At 49.3% G+C, this 27,414-nt stretch overlaps 1 protein-coding gene across 5 annotated transcripts; it reads left to right on the top strand.

Moving 5' to 3' along the window:
* The first annotated feature begins 7,205 nt into the window (after positions 1 to 7,205).
* On the top strand, positions 7,206 to 25,828 carry ICOSLG (inducible T cell costimulator ligand). 5 transcript variants are annotated; one of them, XM_012557971.2, is made up of 7 exons: positions 7,206 to 7,353; positions 9,813 to 9,853; positions 13,003 to 13,356; positions 14,475 to 14,768; positions 22,212 to 22,376; positions 24,139 to 24,174; positions 25,315 to 25,828. In XM_012557971.2, the coding sequence occupies exons 1-7, from the start codon at positions 7,340 to 7,342 to the stop codon at positions 25,323 to 25,325; spliced, it is 915 nt and encodes a 304-aa protein (XP_012413425.2). In that variant the 5' UTR covers positions 7,206 to 7,339; the 3' UTR covers positions 25,326 to 25,828. The 5 variants fall into 5 exon arrangements, with proteins under 5 accessions (XP_012413425.2, XP_023594840.1, XP_023594839.1 ...); XM_023739072.1 differs by lacking the exon at positions 24,139 to 24,174; XM_023739071.1 differs by lacking the exons at positions 24,139 to 24,174; positions 25,315 to 25,828 and adding an exon at positions 22,515 to 24,099.
* The last annotated feature ends 1,586 nt before the right edge of the window (positions 25,829 to 27,414 follow it).

Here is a 27,414-nt window from a genome sequence, read left to right on the forward strand (position 1 = left end):
ACTGAAAGGTTGGAGGTTTGAGTCTACCCAGAGGTGCCTCAGAAGAAAGGCCTGGCAATCTTCTGAAAAATCAGCCGTTGGAAACCCTATGCAGCAGAGTTCTACTCTGATACACATAGGGTTGTTACTCAAAGGCAACTTTTTTTTTTTTTTCCAACATAGTCCCAAGGCCAAGGCCAGACCCACATGCTGAGTTTGTAACCTCTTGATACTTCTTAGCCCCAGAAGGAAATTGTCTTAGTCATCTAGTGCTGCTCTGACAGAAATACCACAAGCGGATGGCTTTAACAAAGAGAAGTTTATTCTCTCACAGTGCAGTAGGCTCCGAGTCCAAATTCAGGGTGTCAGCTCCAGGGGAAGGCTCTCTTTCTCTGTCATCTCTGGAGGAAGGTCTGTGTCATCAATCTTCCCTTGGTCTGGAAGTTTCTCTGAGCAGGAACCTCAGGTCCAGAGGAAGTGCTCTGCTCCCGGCACTGCTTTTTTTGGTGGTATGAGGTTCCCATGTGTCTCTGCTCGCTTCTTTTATATCTCAAAAGAGATTGGCTTAAGACACTATTAATCTTGTAGACCTCATTAATACAACTACCGCTAATCCATCTTATTACATTATAGTGATAGAGTTTACAACACATAAGGAAATCACATCAGATTACAGAATCATACAACACTGAGAATCATGACTCAGCCAAGTTCACAGATATTTTTTGAGGACACAATTCAATCCATGACAGAAATGCTTGCAGAAAAAGCAGGACCCCTTTCTCCCTCAGCAGTTTGAATAAGATTTAGTGGGAGAAGAGCTGAGGACAAGCCCACCAACACCAGAGAGCACTGAATTAAGCTGGTCTCAAACCACATGTAATGAATCCTCAAGAAATCTTTCAAAACTCCCCCAAGGGATCTAGATTTAGATAAGTAAACTGACTCAAATCATCCTGGGATTTGGGAACCTTTGTGGCCAGTAATAGAATCCCTGGGTGGTACAAATGGTGAACTCGCTTGGCTGCTAACGGAAAGGTTGGAGGTCCCAGATCACCCAGAGTCACCTCAGAAGAAAGGCCTGGCAACCTACTTGGGAAAAATCAGTCACTGGAAACCCCGTGGAGTACAGTTCTACCCTGACACACATGGGGCCGCCATGAGTCGGGGGCAACTCAATGGCAACTGATTTTTTTTGTTTACTAGTGGCCGGAAATGGTATGTAAAATGCTTCGTGGAAGGAAAAAACAAAACCCGTTGCCCTCAAGTCGATTCCAACTCATAACGACCCTATAGGACAGAGTAGAACTGCCCCATAAGGTTTCCAAGGAGCGGCCGGTGGATTCAACCTTTTGGTTAGCAGCCGAGCTCTTAACCACTGTGCCACCAGGGCTCATGGAGGAAGGGTGGGGTAAAAATTTGACCTTTTGAAGTTGTTTTTTAATATCCTGAAGTAGCAGAGAAATCTTCACTTGAATCGCCATGACTTGATGCCTCTTGTCTCTTTGGTGGACGGAGGACTGTGCTGGAGTCTCGGGTCACAGATCTGTGTCCAGAGGCTAATTTAATTTAGCGAGATATGAAATGAAACCAAGGTCATGGAATGTTCATAAAACACAGAGGAGGAAAGAAAGAGTATCCAAGCACAAAGAAAACCAAGTGCTCCGACGCCAAGCTGGCTAGCAGAGGTGGGCTGGGCGGGGCGTGGGGACATCTGTGTTCTCTGACACATCTGTGATCACGGCTGCTTCCCACAAGGTAACCAGCACCTTGAGCCCTGCATAAATCATGTCCATTTCCCATCAGCACAGGCTGTGTCTAAGTTGTTGGGGTCTTTTTGCCACTCCAAACTCACTTTACATCCTCAATTCTCCTCAAACATGCAGACATTGTCACCCTCACCACCTCGAGATCCTCCCTGTACATATTCTAATCCCCCCTGCGGGGGCTCCCTTTGTGGATGTCCTGGGGAGGTTGAATAGGCCCCCAAAGATAGCCATATCCTCATCCCTGGAACCTCTGAATATGACCTTCTATGGGAAGAAAGGACTGATTACATTAAGGATATTGAGATGAGGAGATTATCCTGGATTGTCCAGGTGGGCCTTAAATGCCTTCACAAATGTTCTTATAAGAGGGAAATTAGACACACAAGAGAAGAGCAGGCCATGTGAGGATAGAGGCAGAGATTGGAGTGATGCAGCCACAAGCCAAGGAATGCCTGGGGTCACCAGACACTGGAGAGAAAGGATCCTCCCCAAGCCTTCGGAGGGGGCACTCCCTCCCTGCTAACACTTTGATAACTGACTTCAGGCTACTGGCCTCCAGAGCTGTGAGGGAATAAATTTCTGGTGTTTTAAAGCCCCCAAGTCATGGTACTTTGTTACAGCTGCCCTAGGAGACCCTAGAGGAAAGGTCAGTTTCCTCGGACCAGGAGCCGGTCAAGCCCCAGGAGTCAACTGAACACCTGTGTTGTCAAAGACATGTTGCTGTGCTGGACCCCAAGGGATTGTGGCCACAAGGTGCCAGAAGGAAGCCTAGGTCTCCAAGTGTTCAGGGAAGTGCTTCTTGCTTTCCCATCTGGCACCATGGGTGTTCTGATCCCCACATCTGCAAGGATGCAATTCCTGCTTGGTTCCCAGATGGCATCTCTATATCCTTCCAGACATGCTTTACTCTCCACACCCGCAAAACGAGCCACGTGGCCCGGCTGCCTGAGAAACAGTCATGGTCAAGGAGAAAGGTTAAATCCTTCCCTCAACCGCAGGAAACCTCCTGAGGTGCCTTCTGTTTTTTCATGTGTCTCAGTACCCTTTGTGCCAGCCCAGTGGGGGCGCTTTATGTGTATTAATTTGTAATACCGACATACTAACACGTATTAACTTAATAACTGCTTTATGAGGAAAGGGTTAGGACTAGCCCCACTTCACAGATGGGAAAACGCAGGCACAGAGGGGCTAAGTAATTTGACCAAAGTAACAACTCTCCAAGCAACCAAACTGGGATTTGAACCCAGCCATTCCAGGGGGGTGGGGGAGAAAAAATTGAAGTTGTCCATGATGTCGTTCTTCTTGGATCAACAATCAATGTCCATGGAACCAGTAGTCAAGAAATCAAATGATGTATTGCATTGGGCAAATCTGCTGTAAAACATCTCTTCAAAGTTTTAAAAAGCAAAGATGACACTTTGATGACTAAGATGCGCCTGACCCAAGCCATGTCATTTTCAATCTCCTCATATGCATGGGAAAGCTGGACAATGAAAAAGAAGAATTGATGCAATTACATTATGGTGTTGGTGAGGAATATTGAATGTACCATGGACTGCCAGAAGAATGAACAAATCTGTCTTGGAAGAAGTACAGCCAGAATGCTCCTTAGAAGCAAGGATGGCGAGACTTGGGCTACTTACTTTGCACATGTCATCAGGAAACACCAGTGGCTAGAGAAGGACCTCATGGTTGGTAAAGTAGAGAATCAATGAAGATGAGGGGAATCCTCCATGAGGTGGATTGACACAGTGGCTGCAACAAGGATTCAAACATACCAACCATCATGAAGCCGACCCAGGACTGGGCAACGTTTTGTTCTGTTATACACAAGGCCACCGTGAGTCACAGCTGACTGGTCTAACAACACACTGGGTGGTGGAAGGGTGCCCATGCATTTATGTGAAGGTGTCTGCGGCTGGTCTTGGTCCTGGTCCTCCCCCCAGGTGTTCCCGTCCTGCCTGAACGTCCTCTTCCAGCCCAGCCTCACTTCCTGACACTTTCTTCCAGCCTCACTTCCTGACACTTCCTTGCCATGCCAAGAAAAGGCATGTTCCTCTTGGCCTAGAGTCCCCACTCCTGAGTGGGTCTGGCAGCACTTGGCCCTCAACCGACGGGACACTGCGCCTGCCCTTCTCTTCCCCAGCCAGCGCCCTCTTGAGGGAAGTCTTTACTTTGGGGGGCTCTCTATCCCCCAGGACCCATACTCCAATCTTTCATCAACCCCCAACACCACATTTTATTTACCTTGAGGTAGAGCACGTGACACAGGCATCAGCCAATCAGTGCAGTGCAGGCCCCTGGACCTGTGATAGGCCCAGAGGTGGGCCCTGAATCCTAGCCTGTCCAATCAGCATGAACCTGGGTGGACCATAAAGCAGGGGATGCAGGCAGGCCCCACCCCAGGAAGGGAAAGGTTGGCGTCCTGTGCCCTGTGCCCTGCACCAGTGAGACTCGGGCTGGCCCTCCCTCCTCCGACAGCTGCTGCCACCCCAGGGAGAAGGAGGCCTCAAGGCTCACCACCATCATGCCCCCTCTCAGCCGTGCGGCGCTTGAAGTCCCCGCATCCCCACCACGCACGCTGGGCAACTTGTGTTCAAGCCGGTGTTGGACGAGGCTTCCTGGCTCCAGGAACGGGAAGTGGCCTGGGACCCTGTCTGATTGACACCACTAGGGGCGGATTATCCAATAGGCACAGTGCTTACCTTCTTATCAGATCATCTATAGTGAACAATTTCACATTTTTTCACCACATCAAGGATTCTCCTTCTAGGTATAACTGGCATCTGTCTTATTCCCAACCCGACAGCACCTTCCTACAGAATCAAACCCTCTTCAAATTTACTCTCCCTGACAGGGGTGGATGACCTAGTAGGCAAGGTAAGCACAGGCTTACTTGTGCTTACTTACTCTTCTGTAATGAACATTTTCACTATAGATGATCTTGTAAGCAAGGTAAGCACCGTGCTTACCTTGCCTATTGGATAACCTGCCCCTGGATGCCACTTTACTTGCCTCTTAGCAAAACCTGACCCTTCCTCCAAGCCCTTCACCTCTGCTCCATCATGGTGCCTGCCCCCTCCCCCCAAGTGTGGACTGTCACTCCCTTCACACTTAAACCCCACTGTGGCCGGACCTCCTGTCCTCGCTGCTAAGGGGTCAGCCCCTTGAGGGTGGCTCCCTTCGTGATCCCTGCTTCTTTAAATCCCTCCTCTAGATGAGGAGGGGGCTTCTCCCTGACAGTGAAGCCGAGCAGACCCCTCCCCAGCAGCCCTGTGTTATCTGCAGCCCCCAGCCCCCCAGTGTCATTGTCTTGTCACCATCTGACGCTCTGCTATTTGCGTGCTGCCTTTGTTCATTGCCTATCTCCTCTACAAGAATGTTAACTTCCATGAGGCAGAGGGTTCTGTCTTCATTGATTTTTTGCTTTTATCCTTACTGTTCCCACAGGGCTGGCTGGTAGTAAGTGCTCAGACATCTTTGCTGAGTGGATGACATCGTGCTGAGGAGGCAAGGTTCAGCAGGGTCCCCTCCACCTTAACCTTGTGACGACCATCTTCCGCCTTCTCAGTCCCTGTCATGTAGGATTTTAGGAGTCTTAGGAAATTTGTAGAGATACTCAGGTTTGTCATACATAAACTCGTTTAGTTTATTGCAAGGTAGTCATGGAAAGACACGCAAGGGAGACCTGACAACATTCATTTAGAACCGGAGAGCAGAATTAACAATCACAATTACGATGTTAATTCAATGGTTATAGTCCACATCTTTAGACTTCAGGCTCTTACCTTTAACCTGAGGTCTCAGAAGGAAGGCTTAACCACGGCTCCAACTCAGCAGAGGTCCCTTATCGGCAGCGGTGGACAAAATCTCGGTTCCATCTCTGCGTCCTCTTAGTGAGTGAGCAGAAATTTAGGGTTTATATGCGAATTTGTTACCTTGGCGCCACATGACAAGGACCAGTGCGTGACATCAAAGAGTCGTATTGTTATGTCTTTTCTCTAGGGTTAGAGAGTAGCCAGATGACACATTTTCTCTTCAAGCTTAGAGATTAGGGAGGTTGTTTAGATTTATGCAATGTTTTCTTGTGTCACAGCATGCTGCGTTCAAGTGAACTAAAATGTTGTTCATGCTCTTTACGAGTTGAAGTTGACTCAACGGCAACGGGCTTGGGTTTCGGTTTTATGTTTCTAAGTTCAGAAATTTTTAAATAACCTTCTTATGACTTACGAGTTTCTAATGACTTAAACTCAGTGTTAGAGAGCTTCACGAGGTAGACATATTTCTACTTCTAAATTCGTATTATGAGTGATTATACATACGTATTTTGAAAGCATAATCGTGACTTGTATTTTATGGAATTGGAGAGCACTGTAGAAACATCCAGAACAGCCCCCCAGGATGGCCGCCCCACGGGACAAGAGTGTCAGGACCTGAGGCAGGTGCCTGGGAGGCGCGCTGGGCTGGCCCTCTGCATCAACCCCACTCCAGGCCCTGCAGGGGCAGCTTCTGCCCGGGAAGGGACCCAAGTCCCTGTGGTCCACCTTCTTCACCTCATTGCCACCCGCCGTGGGGGTGGCAGGGCACTGACTTAACACACCTGAGCCTCTCAGCGCAGCCTTTCCCAGACCGGGTACCCCGGAACACGAGTCAGAAAACAATAGTGTCAAGTCAGCTGCGCCTGGAGGAACTTAACAGATTTCCATCCTGTGAGCCTCTAAGCGTCTAGAACACGCTCATAGGCTGTGCCACGCGGCCCGCAGGACCCCACAAAGGGTTAGGGAGCAAACGTAGTTGGGGGACTCCAGGGCGGGACTGGTGGGTAGTGCCCGCCTACCTTCCTCCCCTCTCCTTCATTCCTTCCTTTGCAAGCGGTTGTACCAGGCTTACTTCACCTGGCGGAGAGACAGGGAGGAAGCGGTTGGGGGCTGGGGGGTGCGGGGAAGGAAAGGAAGAGTAGAGGGCGGGAGGGGGCCTGACACTGGCTGAGGCCCCGCCTGGAGCCTTGGGCAGGCGATTCGTCCCCAGGTTGACTAGGCTGGGAAGGGGCGCGGCGGGCAGTCCGACTGGGCTGCGCGCTGTATTGGGGGGCAGTATGGGCCTCCCACGGCCCCTCCCGCGGCACCAGGCCATCCTCCTCCGGAGGTACCAGCTCCTCCTCCTACTCCCGGGTCACCTACAGTGCCCCGCCTGCGCCCTGGTGGACGGGGAGGCCCCGGCCCTGCTCCCCATCGGGGCCGAAGTGCACTTTCGTCTGGGGCAAGTGGCCGAGCTTCCGCTCCGCGGCGGACAGCAGCCGCCGGGGTTTGTCATTGTCGTGGGCGGGAGGGGGCTGGGCCCGGGAGGGGCGGGCCCGGGAGAGGCGGGGCCCTGAGCACCCTCCGGCCCCGGCGCTTGGCTGGCAGAGCCTCAGAGCCGAGACGCGCGGCGTCCACAAAGCTGAGCCCGGCTCCCCAGTGCGAGTCTCCGCGGCCAGAGGTCTCCCGCGGCCAGAGGTCCCCCACGACCGGAGGTCCCTCCCGGTTAGGAGTCTCCCGTGGCCTGAGGTCTCCCGCGGCCCGAGGTCTCCGCGCCCGCGGGGCCAACCCACCATGCGGCTGAGAAGGTAAGCCTGCGGGCGGACGCGCGCTGGGGAGGAATGGAGGCGCCGTCACGGGGAGTGAGGCGTCCGGGCCAGAGATGGGGCTAAAGGCGCCCCGATGTCCGGCCGCGGCCAGGGGCCCTGCGTGTTCCCCAGCGTCCGGGCCTCCGAAGTGGGCTCCTCCTCTCACCTGGCGGCGCAGCGGCCGGAGGAGCTCGGCGCGGGGTGGGGCGGCCGGGCGGGACGCGGTTACCTGTCCGCAGGTGGCACAGAGGGAGTACCTGGCCCCTTGCCAGAGCACGGACCAACGAGGGCAGTGTGTGGGTGTGCTTGGGGGCGGGATCCCTGCGAAGGGAAGGAGCGAATGCTGGAAGGAGGGAAGGTTCATCACCCTGGCACCCACCTGGCCGGGCACACACCCCCTGCAGGCACCCCCGCCCACCCTGGGGGATTTCCCTAAAGGAAGACGAACTAAGGAAGTGGCCACGCTGTGCAGAGGTCGGTGGATAAAGACTCTAAGGCCAGCGGGTGCCCACCGTTTGGTGACGCGCCCCCTCACACACCCCTGAGACCCCTTCCCCCATCAGCAGCTCCAAGCTGGGGAAGGTGGGACACCTCAGGACCAGCCTCCTACTCACCTCCTGCTAGACTGGGGAGGGGGTGACAACTTTCCTTCCTGGCTTTTTGCCAAAGTACCCGTTTCAGGGCACATGTCGTCCTTGGGTGGTAGCCTGTGCCTCCTTGGGAACGGTCAACGCATCCCGTACCCAAGTGCCTGCCCACAGCCAGAGTTTCCCACACGTGGATCACACGGTCCAAACTCCCCAGCTAGAAATGTGTTTAAGGTCGTTCCCCCGTGAGAGAGAAAAGTCAACGTCCCCAGAATGTCACAGCCGTGAGCTATGCACACCTACATCAGGTGACTCTGTGCTTCCTCCTCTGATCCCAGGAGGTCTGGGCTGGGACTGGGAGGCTGGGTGGTGAGGGGCACAGCCGGGGGTTGTGGGTTTGGGTGGGCGGGTGGCTGGTGTTAGAAGGCAGTGGCTGACCCGAGAGCCAGGTCTGGTGACGGGGCAAAGAGGAGTCCCAAGAGTTTGGTGGCGACTGCACTCAGGGAGGAGGCAAGAGCCCACAGCATGCACCCCACCCCCAGGAAGCCCCCAATGCCCTGAGAAGGCCTGACAAGCAGGACTTGTCAGCACAGACTGTCCAGGGGGCCTTCAGAGAACTGGGCGTGGTGGGAGAGAAATGGGGGTCATGGAAGGGCACCTGTAGCTTTACGCTGCAGAGGTCACTCTGGCTCCAGGAGGCATGGGACTACAGGCACCAAGGCTGGAGACAGGGAGACCGGGCGGAGGTCATCACAGCCACCCCCTCAGCAGTACATGACCTCAGCAGGAGACTGCAGTGAGGAGTGGAGGATGAGACCCTCCTTCAGGCTACAGCCTACCTGACTGTGGGAGAGAGTCCCGGTGGCCCAGCGAGAGGAAAGCGGTGCCATGTGTAAGAGGCATGCCCTGTGACAGCTGTCGGGGTGGGGCAGGGGTCTCAGGAGACACAGAGGCCCGCCTCTGACTGGCCCTTAGCCCTACAAAGCCCTGGAAGTTTCCCGGGCAGCAGCTGGAGAGAGAAGTATGAGGGTCTCCCCAGACAGAGGCATGGGTGGGCCCACGTTGGAGGCTCAGGGAAATCAGAGATGACAGGCACCCTGGACCGTGCTCTTATGGGGGCTGGGGCCAGTGCTGGGACCAGGTGGTCCAAATCAATCGAGGGGTCCAGCAGATGAGGACCCCTCGCCCACTGGGGCCCCCTGGGATGCCGATAGGGGTGGGTGGCTGAGAGGAGGCGTGTGGGGCGGGTGCGAAGTCCCAGGCTGAAGGTTCTCGAAGCCTCAGAAGTCATCAAGAGGTTTGCTGGCCCAGGTGGCGGGGGCGAGGTGCTGGCGGACCTGAAACGAAGGACTACCAGTTTCAGAATTACCACGTTCCCTCACAGCGCTGTCCTATAATCCATCTGGCCTTGCTGTTGTGAATTTTAGATGCTTTCTGTCTCACGAAATTTTCAAAGAGGCTGCTGCTCTAAATGTCCTGAAAGCCTTTTTTCTGATTTCAACCATTTCCCTGGGCCAGGCCACCAGGGGTCAAAGGGCCTGGCCTGGGTGTGGCTCTCACACTCTGGAAATTGTCTTGGTTAGAAGATCCCTCCCAAGTGGGCAGATCCACAATGGGTGGGTGATTCTGTTGACGTGGGGGTGGCTCGTGGCCAAGGCACCGAGCCCCTGGGGTTTGCTGTACTGGCAGGAAGGTAGGTGGTCTTGGCGCTTCTCCCTGAATTCCCAGGCACCTGGCAAACCTGGGCCCGGCTCCTGGCAGATGTGTTCACATTGATATGATGGCTTAACTGTCTTCCTGCGTACGAGTAGCAGGTAGCTCGCCTGTTGGCACCTTGTCTCACCTCCTTCTCGTTTTTGTTTTTATTTCCAGTCCTGGCCTGTTCTTGCTGCTGCTCAGTGGCCTGCAAGCTGGTAAGTGCACGTGGGCTTTGACTCCTGGGGGGTATCACATGGGGAAGGTGAAATGTCTAAACCTTCAGCCGCTGAGTAGTGAGGATGCACGGAGCGATGCAGGCGTTAAGAGTTTCCTTGGCACAGCCCTTCCTGCCTGGTTCCTGCTGCCACTGAATATATTCCGGCTCATGGCAACCGCATGTGTTACAGGGTAGAACTGCTCCATAGGGTTTTCTTGGCTGTAATCTATATGGAAGCAGATCACCAGGCCTTTCTTCCATGGCGCTGCTGGGTGAGTTCAGACCGTCAACCTTTCAGTTAGTAAAAAAAAAACCCAACTCGTTGCCGTTGAGTCAAGCACAAAATTGAAAGCCACAAGGGGGCAGCTTATCTAAACATCGTAGTTCTTGTTTCATTTCGTATTTGGCAGGACAGGGATGCAGTTCCTCCTGTGGGTTTCAGTTCCTCTCCTTGCCAGATGGGCTAGGGACTTTGGTCCTCCAGGGCTCCTGTCTGTTCAACTCTCTTTGCCCCAGTCAACCCTGTGCAACCCCGAAGGCCATCAGCTTCCCCAAGAGCCAGGAATAGGGACGCACCACCACGGCAGAGCCATCCTTGAGCCCCCAGGCCTTGCTGAGCCTTCTCCAGCCCAGAGGGTGGGTTGGGGGCACGAGGATTTTCCTGCAGCCATTTAAGCAGTTGTCACAGTGAAACCACCCTATATATGTTACAGGGACCCTTGGTAATGTAGTGTGACTAACATTATAATGTTGAGAAACTAATGTTTCGTTTTAAATGTCTGAACTTCTTAAAATACTTTATTTTACATGTTGTCATTGCCGAGAATATACACAGCAAAAGCGTTCACCAATTCAGCTTTCTACATGTACATTTCACTGACATTGATGACGTTCTTCGAGTTGTGCAACCATTCTCACCCTCCTTTTCTGAATTGTTCCTCCTCCATTAACATAAACTCACTACCCCCTACATTTTCTGTCTAATCTTTCGAGCTGCTGTTGTCAGTTTGATCCCATATAGATAGGTCTTAAAAGAGCAAGTGCTCAAGGCAATAAATGTCTAAAATTTTAAAAGCTTTTTATTTTGAATTAATTCTAGACCCCAAGAAGTTGCAAAAATGGTACAGAGACGCACCGTGTACCCGTTATCCAGCTTGTCCCAGTGGTGGCGTCTTCCATACTACATAGAGCCTTATCAAAACCAGGAAGTAGACATTGGACAACACAGTGAACTCATTTACAGTGAATGTGTGAACTTTTAAAGTAGTTTTGTAATCCTAAGAGTATTTTCAATGTGTTGAAGCTATTCTTGAGATGGTCTCTAAATTCGGTTGAGATATGCCTAAGGCTGTACTTTGGCTCTCGTGGACTTGTTCTAATTTTCTTTAGCTTCAACTTGTGTCTGCATATGGGCAATCATTGGTCTGTTCTGCAGTCAGCCCCTGGCCTTGTTCAGACTGATGATATCGAGCTTTGCCATCGTTTCTTTCTGCAGATGTAGTCGATTTGACTCCTGTGTATTCCACGTAGCAAGGTCCACGTGTATAATCACCGTTTATGTTGTTGAGAAAAGGTATTTCCAATGAAGAGGTCACTGGTCTTGCAAAATTCTATCATGTGATCTCTGGTGTCATTTTTATGACCAAGGCCATATTTTCCAACTACTGATCCTTCTACTTTGCTTCCGACTTTCGCATTTCAATCGTCAATAATTGTCAATGCATCTTGATTGCATGTTTCATCAATTTCAGACTGCAGAAGTTGGTAAAAATCTTCAGTTTCTTCATCTTTGGGATTACTGGTTGGTGTGTAAATTTTAGTGATAGTCATATTAACTGGTCTTCCTTGTAGGTGTATGGATATTATCCTATCACTGACAGCGTTGCACTTCGGCATAGATCTTTAAAAGTTCTTTCTGACAAAGAATGTGACACCATTTGTCTTCAATTTGTCATTCCTGGCATAATAGACCCTATGATTGTCCGATTCAAAATGGCCGATACCAATCCATGTCAGCTCACTAATGCCTAGGAAATCCATCTTCAAGCGTTCCATTTCATTTTTGACCACTTCCAATTTTCCTGAATTCATACTCCGTACATTCCACATTCCAATTATTAATGGATGTTGATAGCTGCTGCTTCTCATTTTGAGTTGTGCCACATCAGCAAATGAAGGTATCCAAAGCTTTACTCCATCTACGTCATTAAAGTTGACTCTACTTTGAGGAGGCAGCTCTTGCCCAGTTGTGACCTAAGCCATGGTGTTTTCAATCGCCCCATGTGCGTGTGAAATCTGGACAACGAAAAAGGAAGACTAAAGAAGAACTGATGCCTTTGAGTTATGGTGTTGGTGAAGAATATTAAATAGACCATGGACTGCCAGAAGAATGAACAAATCTGTCTTGGAAGAAGTAGCCAGAATGCTCCTTAGAAGGGAGGATGGTGAGACTTCATCTTAAATACTTTGACAAGTTATCAGGAGGGACCAGTCCCTAGAGAAGGACACCACGCTTGGTAAAGTAGAGGGTCAGTGAAAAAGAGGAAGACCTTCAGCGAGATGGATAGACACAGTGGTTGTAACAATGAGCTCAAACATGGCAACAATTGTGAGGATGGTGCAGGGATGGGCTGGGTTTTTTCTGTTGTCTATAGGGTCACTATCACTCCGGACTGACTCCATGGTACCTAACAACAGGACAGAGCAGCAGAATGACAACCTCAGTTCCTGCAGTTGGTGGTGACGACCGAATTGACTCAACGGCACCTAACGACAGCAAGTGTATCTTGGAGTCTCTGCGTGGAGCAAATTGTTAAGCACTTGGCTGCCAGCCAAATGGTTGGAGGTTCAAGTCTGCCCAGAGGTGCCTCAGAAGAAAGGTATGGCAATCTACTTTCAATGAAACAGTCCCTGAAAACCCCTGGAGCACATTTCTGCTTTGACACACACTGGATTGCCATGAGTCAGAGTCTACTTGGCGGCAGCTGGTGGGGGTGGAAAGAATCTTATTGATAAATTCCTTTTCTGCTGACGTGAGTTAGACCTGGGGTTTGAGACTCACAACCAAGAAGCCGGCCCAGTGGAGTAACTTCACAGGCTCGGAGCCCAACTTGGAAAACTAACTTTGTTCTTTTTTAATCATTGCAGATATTCAAAAGAAAGAAGAAGTCCAAGGGATCGTGGGTAGCAGTGTTGAGCTCAACTGTGTTTACCCTGAAGGAAGCAGTTTTGATTTAAATGACTTTTATATTTATTGGCAAACCGCCATGCCAGAGACCGTGGTAACTTACTACCTCCCCGGGAATACCTCCCCACGCTATAAAGATAACCGCTACCAGCACCGAGCCCAGCTATCTCTGGACAGCATGGAGCAGGGCAACTTCTCTCTGCGTTTATACAACATTACCCCCCAAGATGAGCAAACATTCCACTGCCTTGTGTTCCAGAAGTCCTTGGAATTAAAAAAGGTTTTGCAAGTTAACGTCACACTACACGTGGCAGGTGAGACCACTGAAGCCAAGAGAACTGATTTCATCCCAGCCTTACATACTGGGGAGTCCCTGGGTGGTGCAAGTGGTAAACACATTCAGCTGCTAACTGGAAGGTTGGCAGTGCAAGTTCACCCAGAAGCACCTCGGAAGAAAGGCCTGGCGATCTACTTCCAAAAAATCAGCCATTGACAACCCTGTGGAGCACAGTTCTACTCTGACACACATGGGGTCACCATGAATCAACGCTGACGCAAAAGCAACTCTTTTTTTTAATTTTCCTTACATCCTAGAAAAAGTATTCATCATTACTTAATTTTATTAATTATTAATAAATTCCTTTATTACATAAAACTCTTGTATTAATTATCAATTAATAATTTTAGTAATTACTGGATCTTCCTGGAGCCCTCATGGTGCAGTGGTTAAGCACTCAGCTGCTAACCAAAAAGTCAGCAGTTCGAATCCAGCAGCTGCTCCTTGGAAACCCTATGGGGCAGTACTCCGTCCTGTAGGGTCACTATGAGTCAGAATTGACTCAGTGGCAATGGATTTGGTCCTGGCTCGTCATTCAACGTGTAAGAAACTTTCCCATAAGCCGAGGCTACCTGTTTTTACCAAAGAACTTCTAATCTCACCGTCTTTTCCTTGAACTCTCCAACTCAACTCAAGCTAGGTTTTTTATGAAATTGGGAGGGAGTGTCGTGAAACACTGAATGAGATCGGAATTTAGGGAAAGATTAAAGTCTGCTAAGGAGCTAAGGGCACGGCTCAGTGGGGAGACAAGCCATGTCCGTTCCAGATGAACTGCAAGCTCTCCACAGCACCGGTGAGAAGGACTAGATTCCTGTGAGGCCAGGAGAAGCAGATCTCCTTGGGGCCCAGGCTGTGGGCAACATTCCAGGCCCACCCGGGCTCATTAGCTCCCCCTATTGGAGTGTGAGTGGAGGGCGACTCTTGGTCAGAACAGGGCCTGCGCTGACTTCTCAGACATCACCCTGTCCTCACCCCCTACCTGGTTCAGGGGTACCACGGGCCGCCCCCGCTGCCCTGGCCCTGGGCATGGTGAACCTCTCTGTTTCATGACCCTCAGATGCTGCCACCCCTCATCCCTGTTTCCTCCCCCTGCAGCCAACTACAGCATCCCCGTCGTCAGCAACCCCATCGGCCCCTCCGAGGACGAGGAGCTCACCTTCATGTGTAAGTCCACCAATGGCTACCCGAGACCCAACGTGTACTGGATCAACCAGACGGACAACAGCCTGCTGGACGAGGCGCTACAGAACAGCACAGTGTCCGTGAACGAGCATGGCCTGTATGACGTGGTCAGCACCCTGAGAGTCCGCAGGGCCCCCAACGTGAACGTAAAGTGCTGCATCGAGAATGTGCTACTGCACCAAAACCTGACCGTCAGCAGCCAGACAGGTGACGCCCAGGACTGCACGCGACCCCAGCCGAAGGCGGCGGGCCGGTGGGGGCTTGGGTGGGCTCCCAGACAGAGACACGGTCCCTGCAAGGTGACCCAGCGCAGCGTCAGGAAGGAGGCTGGGAGGGAGAGAAGGGGAGGGCCGGGCGCGAGACACAATATGAAAAGCGCTACTGTTTCTGAAGGCAGACATGGGTCAGAGTAGAACGGTGATCCAGAGGATTTTCTTTTTCTTTGTATTGTGCTTTAAGTGGAAGTTCACAATTCAAGCACAAGAATTGATACACACATTGTTATGTGACCCTAGTTGCTCTCCCGATACTGTGACAGCACACTCCTCCTTTCCACCCTGAATTTCCCGTGTCCATTCAACCAGCCCCTGACCCTCTCTGCCTTCTCATCTCACCTCCAGACAGGAGCTGCCCATTTAGTCTCATGTGTCTACTTGAGTTAAGAAGCACACTCTTCACAAGTATCATTTTATGTCTTATAGTCCAGTCTAATCTTTGTCTGAAGAGTTGGCCTTGGGAATGGTTTTAGTTTTGGGCTAACAGAGAGCCTGGGGCCATGTCTTCTGAGGTCTCTCCAGTTTCAGTTAAACCATTAAGTCTGGTCTTTTTACTAGAAATTGAGTTCTGCACCCTACTTTTCTCCTGCTCCGTCAGGGACTCTCTGTTGTGTTCCCCGTCAGGGCGGTCATTGGTGGTAGCCGGGCACCATCTAGTTCTCCTGGTCTCAGGCGGATGAAGCCTCTGGTTTATGTGGCCCTTTCTGTCTCTTGGGCTAATATTTTCCTCACGTCTTTGGTGTTCTTCATTCTCCTCTGTTCCAGGTGGGTTGGAACCAATTGATGCACCTTAGAAGGCCGCTCGCTAGCTTTTAAGACCCCAGACGCCACTCACCAAAGTGGGATGCAGAACATTTTCTTAAACTTTGTTATGCCAATTGACCTAGATGTCCCCTGAAACCATAGTCCCCAGACCCCTGCCCCTGCTACTCTGTCCCTCAAAGTGTTTGGTTGTATTCAGGAAACTTCTTAGCTTTGGTTTAGTCCAGTTGTGCTGACTTCCCCTGTAGAGTATGTTGTCCTTCCCTTCACCTAAGATAATTCTTATCTACTATCTATTTAGTAAATACCCCTCTGCCTCCCTCCCCACCTTCATAACCATCAAAGAATGTTTTCTTCTGTGTTTAAACCTTTTCTTGAGTTCTTGTAATAGTGGTCTCATACAATATTTGTACTTTTGCTACTGACTAAATTCACTCAGCATAATGCCCTCCAGATTCCTCCATGTTATGTTTCACGGATTCATCGTTGTTCTTTATCGTTACATAATATTCCATTGTGTGCATGTACCATAATTTGTTTATCCATTCATCTGCTGATGGACACCTAGATTGTGTCCATCTTTTTGCTATCGTGAACAGTGCTGCAATGAACATGAGTGTGCATATACCTATTCGTGTGACGGCTCTTATTTCTCTAGGATATATTCCAAGGAGTGGGATTACCGGATCATATGCTACTTCTATTTCTAGCTTTTTAAGAAGTACCAAATCGATTTCCAAAGTGATTGTACCATTTTACATTCCCACCAGCAGAGTACAGGTGTTCCAGTCTCTCCACAACCTCTCCAACATTTATTATTTTGTGTTTTTTGGATTGATGCTAGCCTTGCTGGGGTGAGATGGTATCTCATTGTAGTTTCGATTGGTATTTCTCTAATGGCTAATGATCAGGAGCATTTTCTCATGTGTCTGCTAGTCGCCTGAATGTCCTGTTTGGTGAAGTGCCTGTTCATATCCTTTGCCCATTTTTTAATTAGGTTATTTGTCTTTTTGTTGCTGAGGTGTTGCAGTATCCTGTAGATTTTAGAAATTAAACGCTGATCGGATTTGTCTGAGCCAAAAATTGCTTCCTAGTCTCTAGGTTGTCTTTTTACTTTTTTGGTGAAGTCTTTGATGAGCATAAGTGTTTGATTTTTAGGAGCTCCCAGTTATCTAGTTTCTCTTCCGGTGCTTGTGCATTGTTACTTATGGTTCGTATTGTGTTTATGCCATGTATTAGGGCTCCTAGCATTGTCCCTATTTTTTCTTCCATGATCTTTATCATTTTCAATTTTATATGTAGATCTTTGATCCATTTTGAGTTAGTTTTTGTGCATGGTGTGAGGTATGGGTCTTGTTTCAGTTTTTTGCAGATGGATATCCAGTTATGCCAGCACCATTTGTTAAAGAGACTGTCTTTTCCCAGTTAATGGACTTTGAGTCTTTGTCAAATATCAGCTGCTCATAGGTGGATGAATTTATGTTTGGATTCTCAATTCTGTTCTATTGGTTTATGTATCTCTTGTTGTACCAGTACCAGGCTATTTTGATTACCGTGATGGTATAACAGGTTCTAAAATCAGGTAGTGTGAAGCCTCCCACTTTGTTCTTCTTCTTCAGTAAAGCTTTACTTATCTGGGGCCTCTTCCCCTTCCATATGAAGTTGTTGATTTGTTTTTCCATCTCATTAAAAAATGCTGTTGGAATTTGGGTTGGGATTGCATTGTATCTGTAGATTGCTTTGGGTAGAATTGACATTTTCACAATGTTGAGTCTTCCTATCCATGAGCAAGGCATGTTTTTCCACTTATGCAAGTCTTTTTTGGTTTCTTGCAGTAGTGTCTTGTAGTTTTCACTGTATAGGTCTTTTACGTCTCTGGTTAGATTTATTCCTAAGTATTTTATCTTCTTGGGGGCTATTGTAAATGATATTGATTTGGAGATTTCCTCTTTGAAGTTCTTTTTGTTGGTATGGAGGAATCCAACTGATTTTTGTATGCTTATGTTGTATCCTGAGGCTTTGCTGAAATCTTCTATTAGTTCCAGTAGTTTTCTCGTGGATTCTTTGGGGTTTTCTGTGTAAGATCATATCATCTGCAAATAGAGATACTTCTACTTCTTCCTTACCAGTTTGGATGCCCTTTATTTCTTTTTCTACCCTAATTGCTATGGCTAGGACTTCCAGCACAGTGTTGAATAAGAGTGGTGATAAAAGGCATCCTTGTCTGGTTTCCATTCTCAAGGGGAATGCTTTCAGACTCTCTCCATTTAGGATGATGTTGGCTGTTGGCTTTGTACAAATGCCCTTAATTATGTTGAGGAATTTCCCTTCTACTCTTATTTTGCTGAAAGTTTTTTATCACGAATGGGTGTTGGACTTTGTCAAATGCCTTTTCTGCATAGATTAATAAGATCATGTGGCTCTTGTCTTTTGTTTTATTAATGTGATGGATTCCATTGATTGTTTTTCTAATGTTGAACCATCCCTGCATAGCTGGTATAAATCCCACCTGATCATGGTGAATTCTTTTTTTGATATGTTGTTAAGTTGTATTTGCTAGAATTTTGTTGTGGAGTTTTGCGTCTATGTTGAGGGATATTGGTCTGTAATTTTCTTTTTCGTGTGGTGTCTTTACCTGGTTTTGGTATTAGGGTTATGCTGGCTTCATAGAATGAGTTTGAGAGTATTCCGTCCTTTTCTGTGCTCTGAAATACTTTTAGTAGTAGTGCTGTTAACTCTTCTCTGAAAGTTTGGTAGAATTCTCCAGTGAAACCGTCAGGGCCATGTTTTTCTTGGTTTTTATTTTGATGTGTAGGATTGTTAGTTTCATTTGTGGTTACGTTAATACTTACCCCTATTTTTCTAAGTTTAAACCATTCTTTTATTTCTTTATATCGCCTTGACCTCCTCTCCATATGAAAGATCTATGACTACATGTTTTAGTCCCTCTTTTTTTGTTTTAACGTTGTCATCTTTTATGAATTGAAGTCTCTGTTTCCCTATTTTCAGTGTTTTCTCTTTGATTTATTTTTGTGACTTCCCTATCTGGGTTGATATCTGGTTGCTCTGTCCTGTGTTCTAGTCTTGGGTTGTTATCTGATGTTATTGATTTTCTAACTGGAGGACTCCCTTTAGTATTTCTTGTAATTTTGGTTTGGTTTTTGCAAATTCCCTAAACTGCTGTTTATCTGGAAATGCCCTAATTTCACCATCATATTTGAGAGACAGTTTTGCTGGATATGTAATTATTGGCTGGCAATTTTTTTCCTTCAAGGCTTGATATACATCATATCATTGCCTTCTTGCCTGCATGGTTTCTGATGAGTAGTCCAAGCTTAGTCTTATTGACGCTCCTTTGTAGACGACTTTTTGTTTATCCCTAGCCACTCTTAAAATTATCTCTTTATCTTTGGTTTTGGCAAGTTTGATTATAATATGTCTTGGTGAATTTCTTTTGGTATCTACCTTATGTGGGGTTTGACGAGCATCTTGGATAGATATCTTCTAGTCTTTCAAGATATCAGGGAAATTTTCTGCCAACAAATCTTCAACAATTCTCTGTGTATTTTCTGTTACCTTCCCCACCCCACCCCCACCTCCCCCTACCCCCGTTCTGGTACTCCAGTCACTTGTAGGTTATTCCTCTTGATAGAATCCCACATAATTCTTAGGGTTTCTTCATTTTTTAAATCCTTTTTTCTGATTTTTCCTCAAATAAGTTGTTGTCAAGTGCTTTATCTTCAGTCTCACTAATTCTGACTTCCATTGCCTCAATTCGGCTTCTATGACTTTCTACTGAGTTGTCTAATTCTGAAATTTTATCATTAATCTTCTGGATTTCTGATGGCTGTCTCTCTATGGATTCTTGCAGTGTGTTAAATTTGTCATTATGCTCTTCTCTAATCTTCTTAAGTTCCTCTCTTGCTTTGTCTGTGTGTTCCTAGGGTTGTTCTGCGTTTGGCCTGATCTCCTTCCTGATCTCTTAAAAAGTTCTGTATATTAATCTTTTGCATTCTACCTCTGGTAATTCCAAGAAATTCTCTTCCTCCAGAAAATTTCTTGAGTCTTTGTTTTGGTCACTTGCTGAAGCCATCATGGTCTGCCTTTTTATGTGATTTGATATTGACTGTTGTCTCCGAGCCATCAATAAGTTATTATATTTATTTATTTTATGTTTGCTTACTGTGTTCTAGCTTCTTGTTTTGTTTTGATATGCCCACATAGGCTGCTTGTATGGGCTAGTTGGATTATTGGCACCTTTGAAGCTCTAGTGTCTTGTCAACCAGTTGGTTAGGTCTGTGAGCCTAGGAGTTTCTTTTCTTGTATGGATTCAGCTCAGGTGTCCAGGTAGTTGGTCACCAAGTGTGTGGTGCAGGCTCTCACCTATAGTCCTAGACAGGCAGGGGTGATTGGCGTAGGCACAGGTATCTGGCTGCAGTAGGGGGTCACATGCTGAGCAAAGCAGGGGGCTGATGGCTGCCCCTGAGTGTCTGGGAGGAAAATGTGTCCCTGTTCCCTAGAGCACATAGGTGGGTGGGTTTTGCTGCCAGACTGTGAGCACCCAGTGCTGTTGGCTGTAAGGACTGGGAGGCACCACTTATTCTTGGACCCCTGTCATGGGTGACTGGGTGGTGTAGGTGGAGCCACCAGTCCTCAGGCCTCTGACGTGGATAGGTGAGGACCTTACTTAATGGGCAAAGCAGTGTCAAACATCATAAATCTGCCACTTCACCATATAGCTGATGCTGTGAAGTTAGGTTTCAGGTATATACCTGTTGTACTGTGATGATGAGGGCCTATGCTGTTGAAATGAGCCCACACAGGTCTATGCAGGGATGAAAGACATTCAAAGTCTGTGGACCCCTTATGCCTTTGCCTGGGCAAAGGAGCTGTGCCTACTCTGAGTTCCCAGCTTAGGGGAGCTGGTAGATTATTTTTTGCTATTTGTGAAAGCTCATGGTCCCCGAGCCCACCGAAATGACTAGGAAAGGGCTGCGCCAAAATGCCTGCCTTTGAACACTACATTCAAGCCAGCACTGGAAGACAGAACCCCAAAGCCTCTTCTAGGGCAGCAGCTTTGACACTAGCTACACAGTGGGGTCACCTGGGCAACATGTGAAAGCTTCTATGCCCAGGCTCTGCCCCAGACCCATCTGATCAGAACCTCTGGGCTGGCCCCTAACATCAGTACAGTTTTAAGAGCTTCCAGATGGTTCTAAGGGGTATCCAAGGTTAAACCACCGTCCAGGTCACTCTTTCTCCAGGTGTGCTTGGAGAAACACTGGGTATTTGTAAGGAATTCTCCAGTGATGTAGTTGCTAATTTGATTGAGAGAACCCTTCTCTGGGGGCTAAGTAGTTGGACATAAGACAGGAGAAATTGGAGCCCTCATCCACTGCTGGTGGGATTGTAAAGTGGTTCAGCCGCTGTGGAAAACAGCATGGCAGTTCTTCAGAAAGTTAAACAAAGAATCACCATACGACCTAGCAATTGCATTCCTAGGTGTATACTCAGGAGACTTGACTGAAACATATGCATGAATACTAATGTTCACTGCAGCACGATTCACAATAGGCAAAAGGTGGAAACAACCCAAGTGTCCATCTGCTGATGAACTGATAAACAATATGTGGTATATACATTGAACCATAAAAAGGAACGAAGTTCTGATACATACCACAACATGGATGGACCTTGAAACAAGGTGCTGAGTGAAATAAGCCAGACACAAAAGGCCATGTATTGTATGATTCCATTTATATGAAATGTCAAGAATCGAGAAATCCGTAGAGACAGAAAGTAGATTAGTGGTTGCCAGGGGCAGAGAGAAGGGGAATGGGGAGTGACTGCTCACGGGTATGGGGTTTCCTTTTGGAAATGATGAAAACGTTTTGGAATTAGATAGAGGTAGTGGTGGCTCCTTAGAAGGGAGGATGGCAACATTCATCTCGTGTGCTTTGGACATGCTATCAAGAGGGACCAGTCCCTGGAGAAGGACATCGTGCTTGGTAAAGTAGAGGGTCAGCCAAAAATGGGATGGATTGACACAGTGGCTGCGCCAATGGGCTCAAACATGGCAATGATTGTGCGGATGGCACAAGACTGGGCAGTGTTTCGTTCTGTCGTACGTGGGGTTGCTATGAGTCGGAACCGACTTGATGGCACCTAACAACAGTGGTTGCACAACATTGTGAACATGCTGAATACCACTGGGGTATACACGTTAAAATGGCTAATTTTATATTCTGTGGATTTCACCTCCCTTAAAAACAAAAGATAGGAGGAAGCTGTGTTTCTGGACAAGCTCTTCCCCAGGTATAGACCTGTGGAAAGGGTTAGTAAAACCATCCCCAGGAATTACAGGTGACAAACGCAGCCAAGCTCTTTGGGATACCGTATTTTCGCAAATAACACGCCCACGCATATAATGTGCATAATGCACCTGGGAAAATAATGCTCAAGGGGGCTGCGCGGTTGGCAAAAAAACATATACCGGGCATGTTATTAGCATAAAAGTACAGTAAATTCTTCTCTGTAGTACTCTCTTAAAGATGAGAAAAGATCCTTTTCCTCCTTGAAGTTAAGTCTTAGGTTATTTTCCTCTTTCCTGTAGAGCCTTCCTCTGGAACCAAAGACAAGATCACAGATAAGCCAGCCAGACCCCAGGAGAAAAACATCACCGTTTTTATCGTCTTTGGCATCCTGTGCGTGCTTGTGGCTGTGGCTGTGGCTGCCGGCTGGTTTTATAGGAACAGACGTTCCAGTGGAAGCTACATAGGTATCAGACAAGACTCATGGTGTAGACTGTCTATGCTTATTTTGTTGGGGTGGGCATTGTGCCTCTTTAAGCATTCCTAACTCTGCAAGATGTTGCTTTCACTTGAAATTTGCTTTTAACGGTATTCCTATTCACTAGGGTTAGCAACTAAATGCTCCAAGGAAGTGGATTTGAAGTCCAGACACTGAGGCACTCACGCCAAAAGGCAGCTGTAATAAGTCCAGTCTTCTGGGTTCTGGGTTCTGGGTGCAAGTGAGGGAGTCCAAATTTCAAGATCCGGGCAGAGTTCGCTTCTGGCAAAGCTGACTGACCCTGCCTTAAATCATTGACATGGCTGTCCATCTGTAATTCTGGCCAGTCTCCAAGATAGATCTAGAAAGTATGCATGTTAACCATAGACAATCCAATAACAGAATCTGCACTGATGACCAGAAGCAGCCCCAGGCACAGACGACTGTGATGGTGCCAGCTCTTTATATCAGCCCTAGCTCAAGAAGCCTGCAGGGCCAGCTGTGCCCAGCTCACACCTTGAGGGGCATAGGGTAGTCTCTTAGGTCAGCAGGCACCCCCAAAGGTCTGAATGATGAGGTCAGGGCTCTTTTTGGAGACTCTCGCAAGAGTGCGGGTGAAGGAAAAGCAGTTGCTGTCGAGTCAATCCTGACTCGTGGTGACCCACGTGTGTCAGAGCAGAACTATGCTCCATAGGGTTTTCAATGGCTGATTTTTCAAAAGTAGGTCACCAGGCCTTTCTTCCAAGGCACTTCTGGGTGGACTTGAACTGCCAACTTTTCAGTTAGCAGCTGACTTCGTACTCTTTATGCCACCCTTGTTAAAGTACCCAGAAAGCCAAACCAATTGCTGTCAAGCTGACCCCGACTCATGGCGACCCCGAATGTCTCAGAGTAGAACTGCATCCATGGGGTTTTCAATGGCTGATTTTTTGGAAGTAGATCGCCAAGCCTTTCTTCTGAGGCACCGCTAGGTGGACTCAAACTGCCAGTCTTTCAGTTAGCAGCTGACCGTTTGCAGCGCGTAGGGACTCCCAAAGACAAAGGAAGCACTGTTTAAATGGAGCTCAGTTGCCCCTTGGTTACAGAGTTGGCTTCCAGCTGGAGCCTCCCCGTGGACATCCTTTCCTGTCCTGCTCCTCGGCGCTGTTCTTAAGTTTCCAGACTCATGTTTGTTACCAGTTCTTTAGCCTGGAAAGACTGTTCTTTGCCCACAGCCTATCCTGCTGATCTGGTCAGTCTGGAAGGGTGTCCTGAGTCCAGGGCACAGAGAATCTTAAACAGCAGAGAACCTGTGCACTTGCCCTTTAAAAGCCAGCTTCTTCAAAAAGGAGGTTCTGGAAGGTCCCAGCCAGGTCACCCAGGAGGCTGGCACATCCACGCCGAGCACCTGCATTAAATGAATCTTAACATGCTCCTTTCTGAAGTGATGGAGCGTTTAGTAAAGTGAATATGCACCCCAGATTTGCTTGGGGCAGCGCACAAAGCCACACACAGTGCAGATCAGGAAGAGATGAGTGAGGGAATTGGGGTTCAGGGAGCATAGGGACGGACAAGGATGGAGAATGATGTGGTGGCATTGGCCCAAGGGTCCCTCACCTGGAATCCATCTCTGCCCCACGCAGGGAGCTGTGGGAGGGGAGAGTCCGAGCAGGGTAGGTGGTTGATGCCCCTGCCTCCTGGAGCACTGGGGGGCTCCAGTGCACCCCCTTCCTGCCCGCCACTGCCCTGACGTCTGTGATTTGCTCTGACAGGTGCGCTGTGTGCCAAGCCGGAGCTTAAGCTCACCGGTGAGTATGCAGAGAGGGCTTTCCAACTCGTCCCTTTTGGCATTTTATGATGGAATTTTCCAGACATCTACAAAAGCAGAGGATACTCCTATGAGGAGCCCCAGGCACCCTTTCCCCCAACCCCGCTTCAACCACCATCTCACTCAGCCTGGCCTTGTCCTCTGTGAGCCCCCCTCTCCACTCCCCTCACCCCTCCACTTCTCCCTACTCCCACCCCTACCTCCCCACTTCTACCCCCACCTCTCCACTCCCACCCCCACCTCCCCTCTTCCCCCCACCTCCCCACTCCTACCCCCACCTCCCCTCTCCCCCCAACCTCCCCACTCACACACCCCTTGGGATATCTAAGCTGCAGACACCACGTTGTTCTGGTCTGAAACAGGAGAGCTGTCTGTAAGACGCAATGGTGGCTTTGTGTTTTCTGGGGAGGTGAACGCCTACAGTCCATTGACACAAAGGGAGGTCCGGATTCCTGTTCCAGTGGGGGAATAGTCACTCAGAGTCCCAGCACCCATCTAGCAAGACTTGGAGCTGTTCGAAGGTCAGGGCTTTGCAGACAGACCTGCTCTGCTGGGTACCTTTGACAAACTGCCACACCTCTCTGAGCCCCGTTGTTCCCTATGGAAAGGAGTCTGCTGGGGAGGGTGGGGCCTAGCATGTCCAGCCCGCCCCGAGGTACATGGAATACCCACCCCCGGATGGTGCCCGCCCGCTGACCCAGGGCTCATGTTGCTCTGTTTCTGCGGGAGGTACCCACCAAACTCCCAGGCAAGCCAAGCTCAGATAAATTTTGGAACACAACTTGCCAATAAATTAGGGCCTGCCTGTTCTTAATTAAGGTAAAATGAAGCAAGTTAATGAGCCCTGGTGGCGCAGTGGTTAAAAGCTACGGCTGCTAACCAGAAGGTCTCGGAAGTTCAAATCCACCAGCCGCTCCTTGGAAACCCTAGGGGATAGTTCTACTCTGTCCTGTAGGGTCGCTATGAGTCAGAATCGACTCAACAGCAATGGATTTGTTTTCTTTTCAGTTTGGTGTTTAGAGACCCTCCCTACCAAGGTGCTGTGTTTTCAGGATTCTGTGTCCCGAGCGGGTGACAAAGAGAGGGTAACAGCGTCTCACCTCCTTGCCTCCCTTCCCAGGCCACGTTTGACAGAAGACTCCTACGGATGTTGGGACGTCAGAGAGACGCCCTGGCCAGACTTCACACGGCAGCTGGGGAAAGTGTCCCTTTGTGAAACGCAGGGCTGTGACTCGGACAGGCTTGCCCCCATCTGCATCACTTACAAGGACAAGGAGCCTCCTCAGCCGGAGGGGACACGCAGGGCCTCCCTCAGCAAGACCACGACCAGGCCTGGGAGGATGTACAGGTGCCGCCACTGACCCTGAGTGAGGCCCTTTCAGGGAGTGTCAGCGGGTCAGAGCAGGAGTGTCCTCAAGTGGGCCGGCTCCCTGCCTTTGCGGCCAAACGTGGAATGATACGGGCTGCTTCTCCACCGTGGAACACGTGTGACCCCGAGACCTGTGCCGGGGACTGGCACCTCTGTTGGGACATGGCTTCACAGCTGGAAGAAGGGAGCTGAGTTTGCAAAAAAGAGCGGGGCACTCCACTCCCGGATGCCTCTGGGGTAGTGGAAACTGTGCTCGGCGGGGGCCAGCCAGAGGTTTACGAGAGACACAGGTTGTGGGGGGGGGGTCCCAGCCTGCCTGTGAGCTTCCACCACGTCCTCCACCCTGAAGCTACAGGATCCGTGTGTCTGTGTGCGTGTGTATCTGTGCGTGTGTGTGCATGTGGTTTGTTCTCATGGTCTGTTACACCCGTGTGTGCATGTTTGCATGTGGAGGCATGTGGGTGTGTGCATGTGTGCGTGTGTCTGCACACCTGTCTGTATGGACGCGTGCACACACGTGTTCTATGTGCCCAGGAATTCAGTAAACGACCGCAGTGAAGAGCTGCTTGGAGATTCCACTGGACTTTTTCTCTGGGAGACTTAACTGGGGAGAAAACCTGGCCTCATTCACGTTGGTCAAAAGCCGTGTGATTTTGTGAGAGGAAGCTCTGCTTCGGGGCACAGCGGGACACAGTGCTTCCCAGGGCTCCCAGCTCCGTGGCCAGGAAGGGATGTGCACCCCAGAGGCCATGCAAATCTCAACCCAGGTGGGACTGACCACATGGGTGTCCAGTGACAGGGGTTTGAGATGTGACTGTGGCAGTGCTCCAGAGCGGGTGTTCCTCACGGTGGGGGTGTGAGTTCCTGCCAACCACGGTGTCCCTTATGAGATCCTGGCAGGCGGGGTTGGCAGCTCATCCCCAATCCCTCTGCATTAATCACCCACAGCTGCCCCAACCCACCCCAGCATCCCGCCCAGCCCCCGCAACCATTCCTCCCCTCCAGCTCCAATGCCAGGTTCCTCAGAACCTGGAGGCTCTACAGGGGCCAGGAGCCTGGCAGAGACCCAGGTCCACACAGAGGCCCTGACCACCCCAGGCAGTTTCCATGTTGTTGCTGGGTTGTCTTAGGGAGAAGGTTCTGGAATGGAGGCCAGCCAGGTAATCCAGATGTGCACCCCCACCTCGGGAGGTCCGCCTCAGTATCGGGATGCTGTGTGTACCTGGAGCTGTGGGCAAACACCTCCTTCCCCTTCCTGCTCAGAATCCCCTGTGGCCCCAGAGCCCGGTCAGGGGTGTCGTTATGCCCGTGGTCAGTCAGTGGTCATAGGACACCTGCACTCCTCAGACCCCAGCGTGGACCAGAACTGAGGAGTGAGTCCGTGGCCAAATGGAGAGCTCCATAACTTGTCACAAGAGGTGGTTTCTTCATTTGTTTTTCAACCACAAAATCCTCACACTAGCTTTTATTTTATTTTCTGACATTTTTTAATTTTTTTTTGTTGTAGCTTAAGTGAAAGTTTACAATTCAAGTCAGTCTCTCATACAAAAATTTATACATACACTGTTATGTGACCTTAATTGCTCTCCCTGGACTGTGACAGCACACTCCTCCTTTCTACCTCGGATTTCCCGTGTCCGTTCAACGAGCCCCTGATCCTCTCTGCCTTCTCATCTCGCCTCCGGACAGGAGCTGCCCATTTAGTCTCATGTATCTACTTGAGCTGAGAAGCACACTCTTCACGAGCATCATTTTATATCCCACAGTCCAGTCTAATCTTTGTCTGAAGAGTTGGCCTTGGGAATGGTTTTAGTTCTGGGTTGACAGAGAGTCCGGGGGCGATGCTTTCTG

Source organism: Trichechus manatus, unplaced genomic scaffold, assembly GCF_000243295.1.
Source record: "Trichechus manatus latirostris isolate Lorelei unplaced genomic scaffold, TriManLat1.0 scaffold00128, whole genome shotgun sequence".
Classification (NCBI taxonomy): domain Eukaryota; kingdom Metazoa; phylum Chordata; class Mammalia; order Sirenia; family Trichechidae; genus Trichechus; species Trichechus manatus.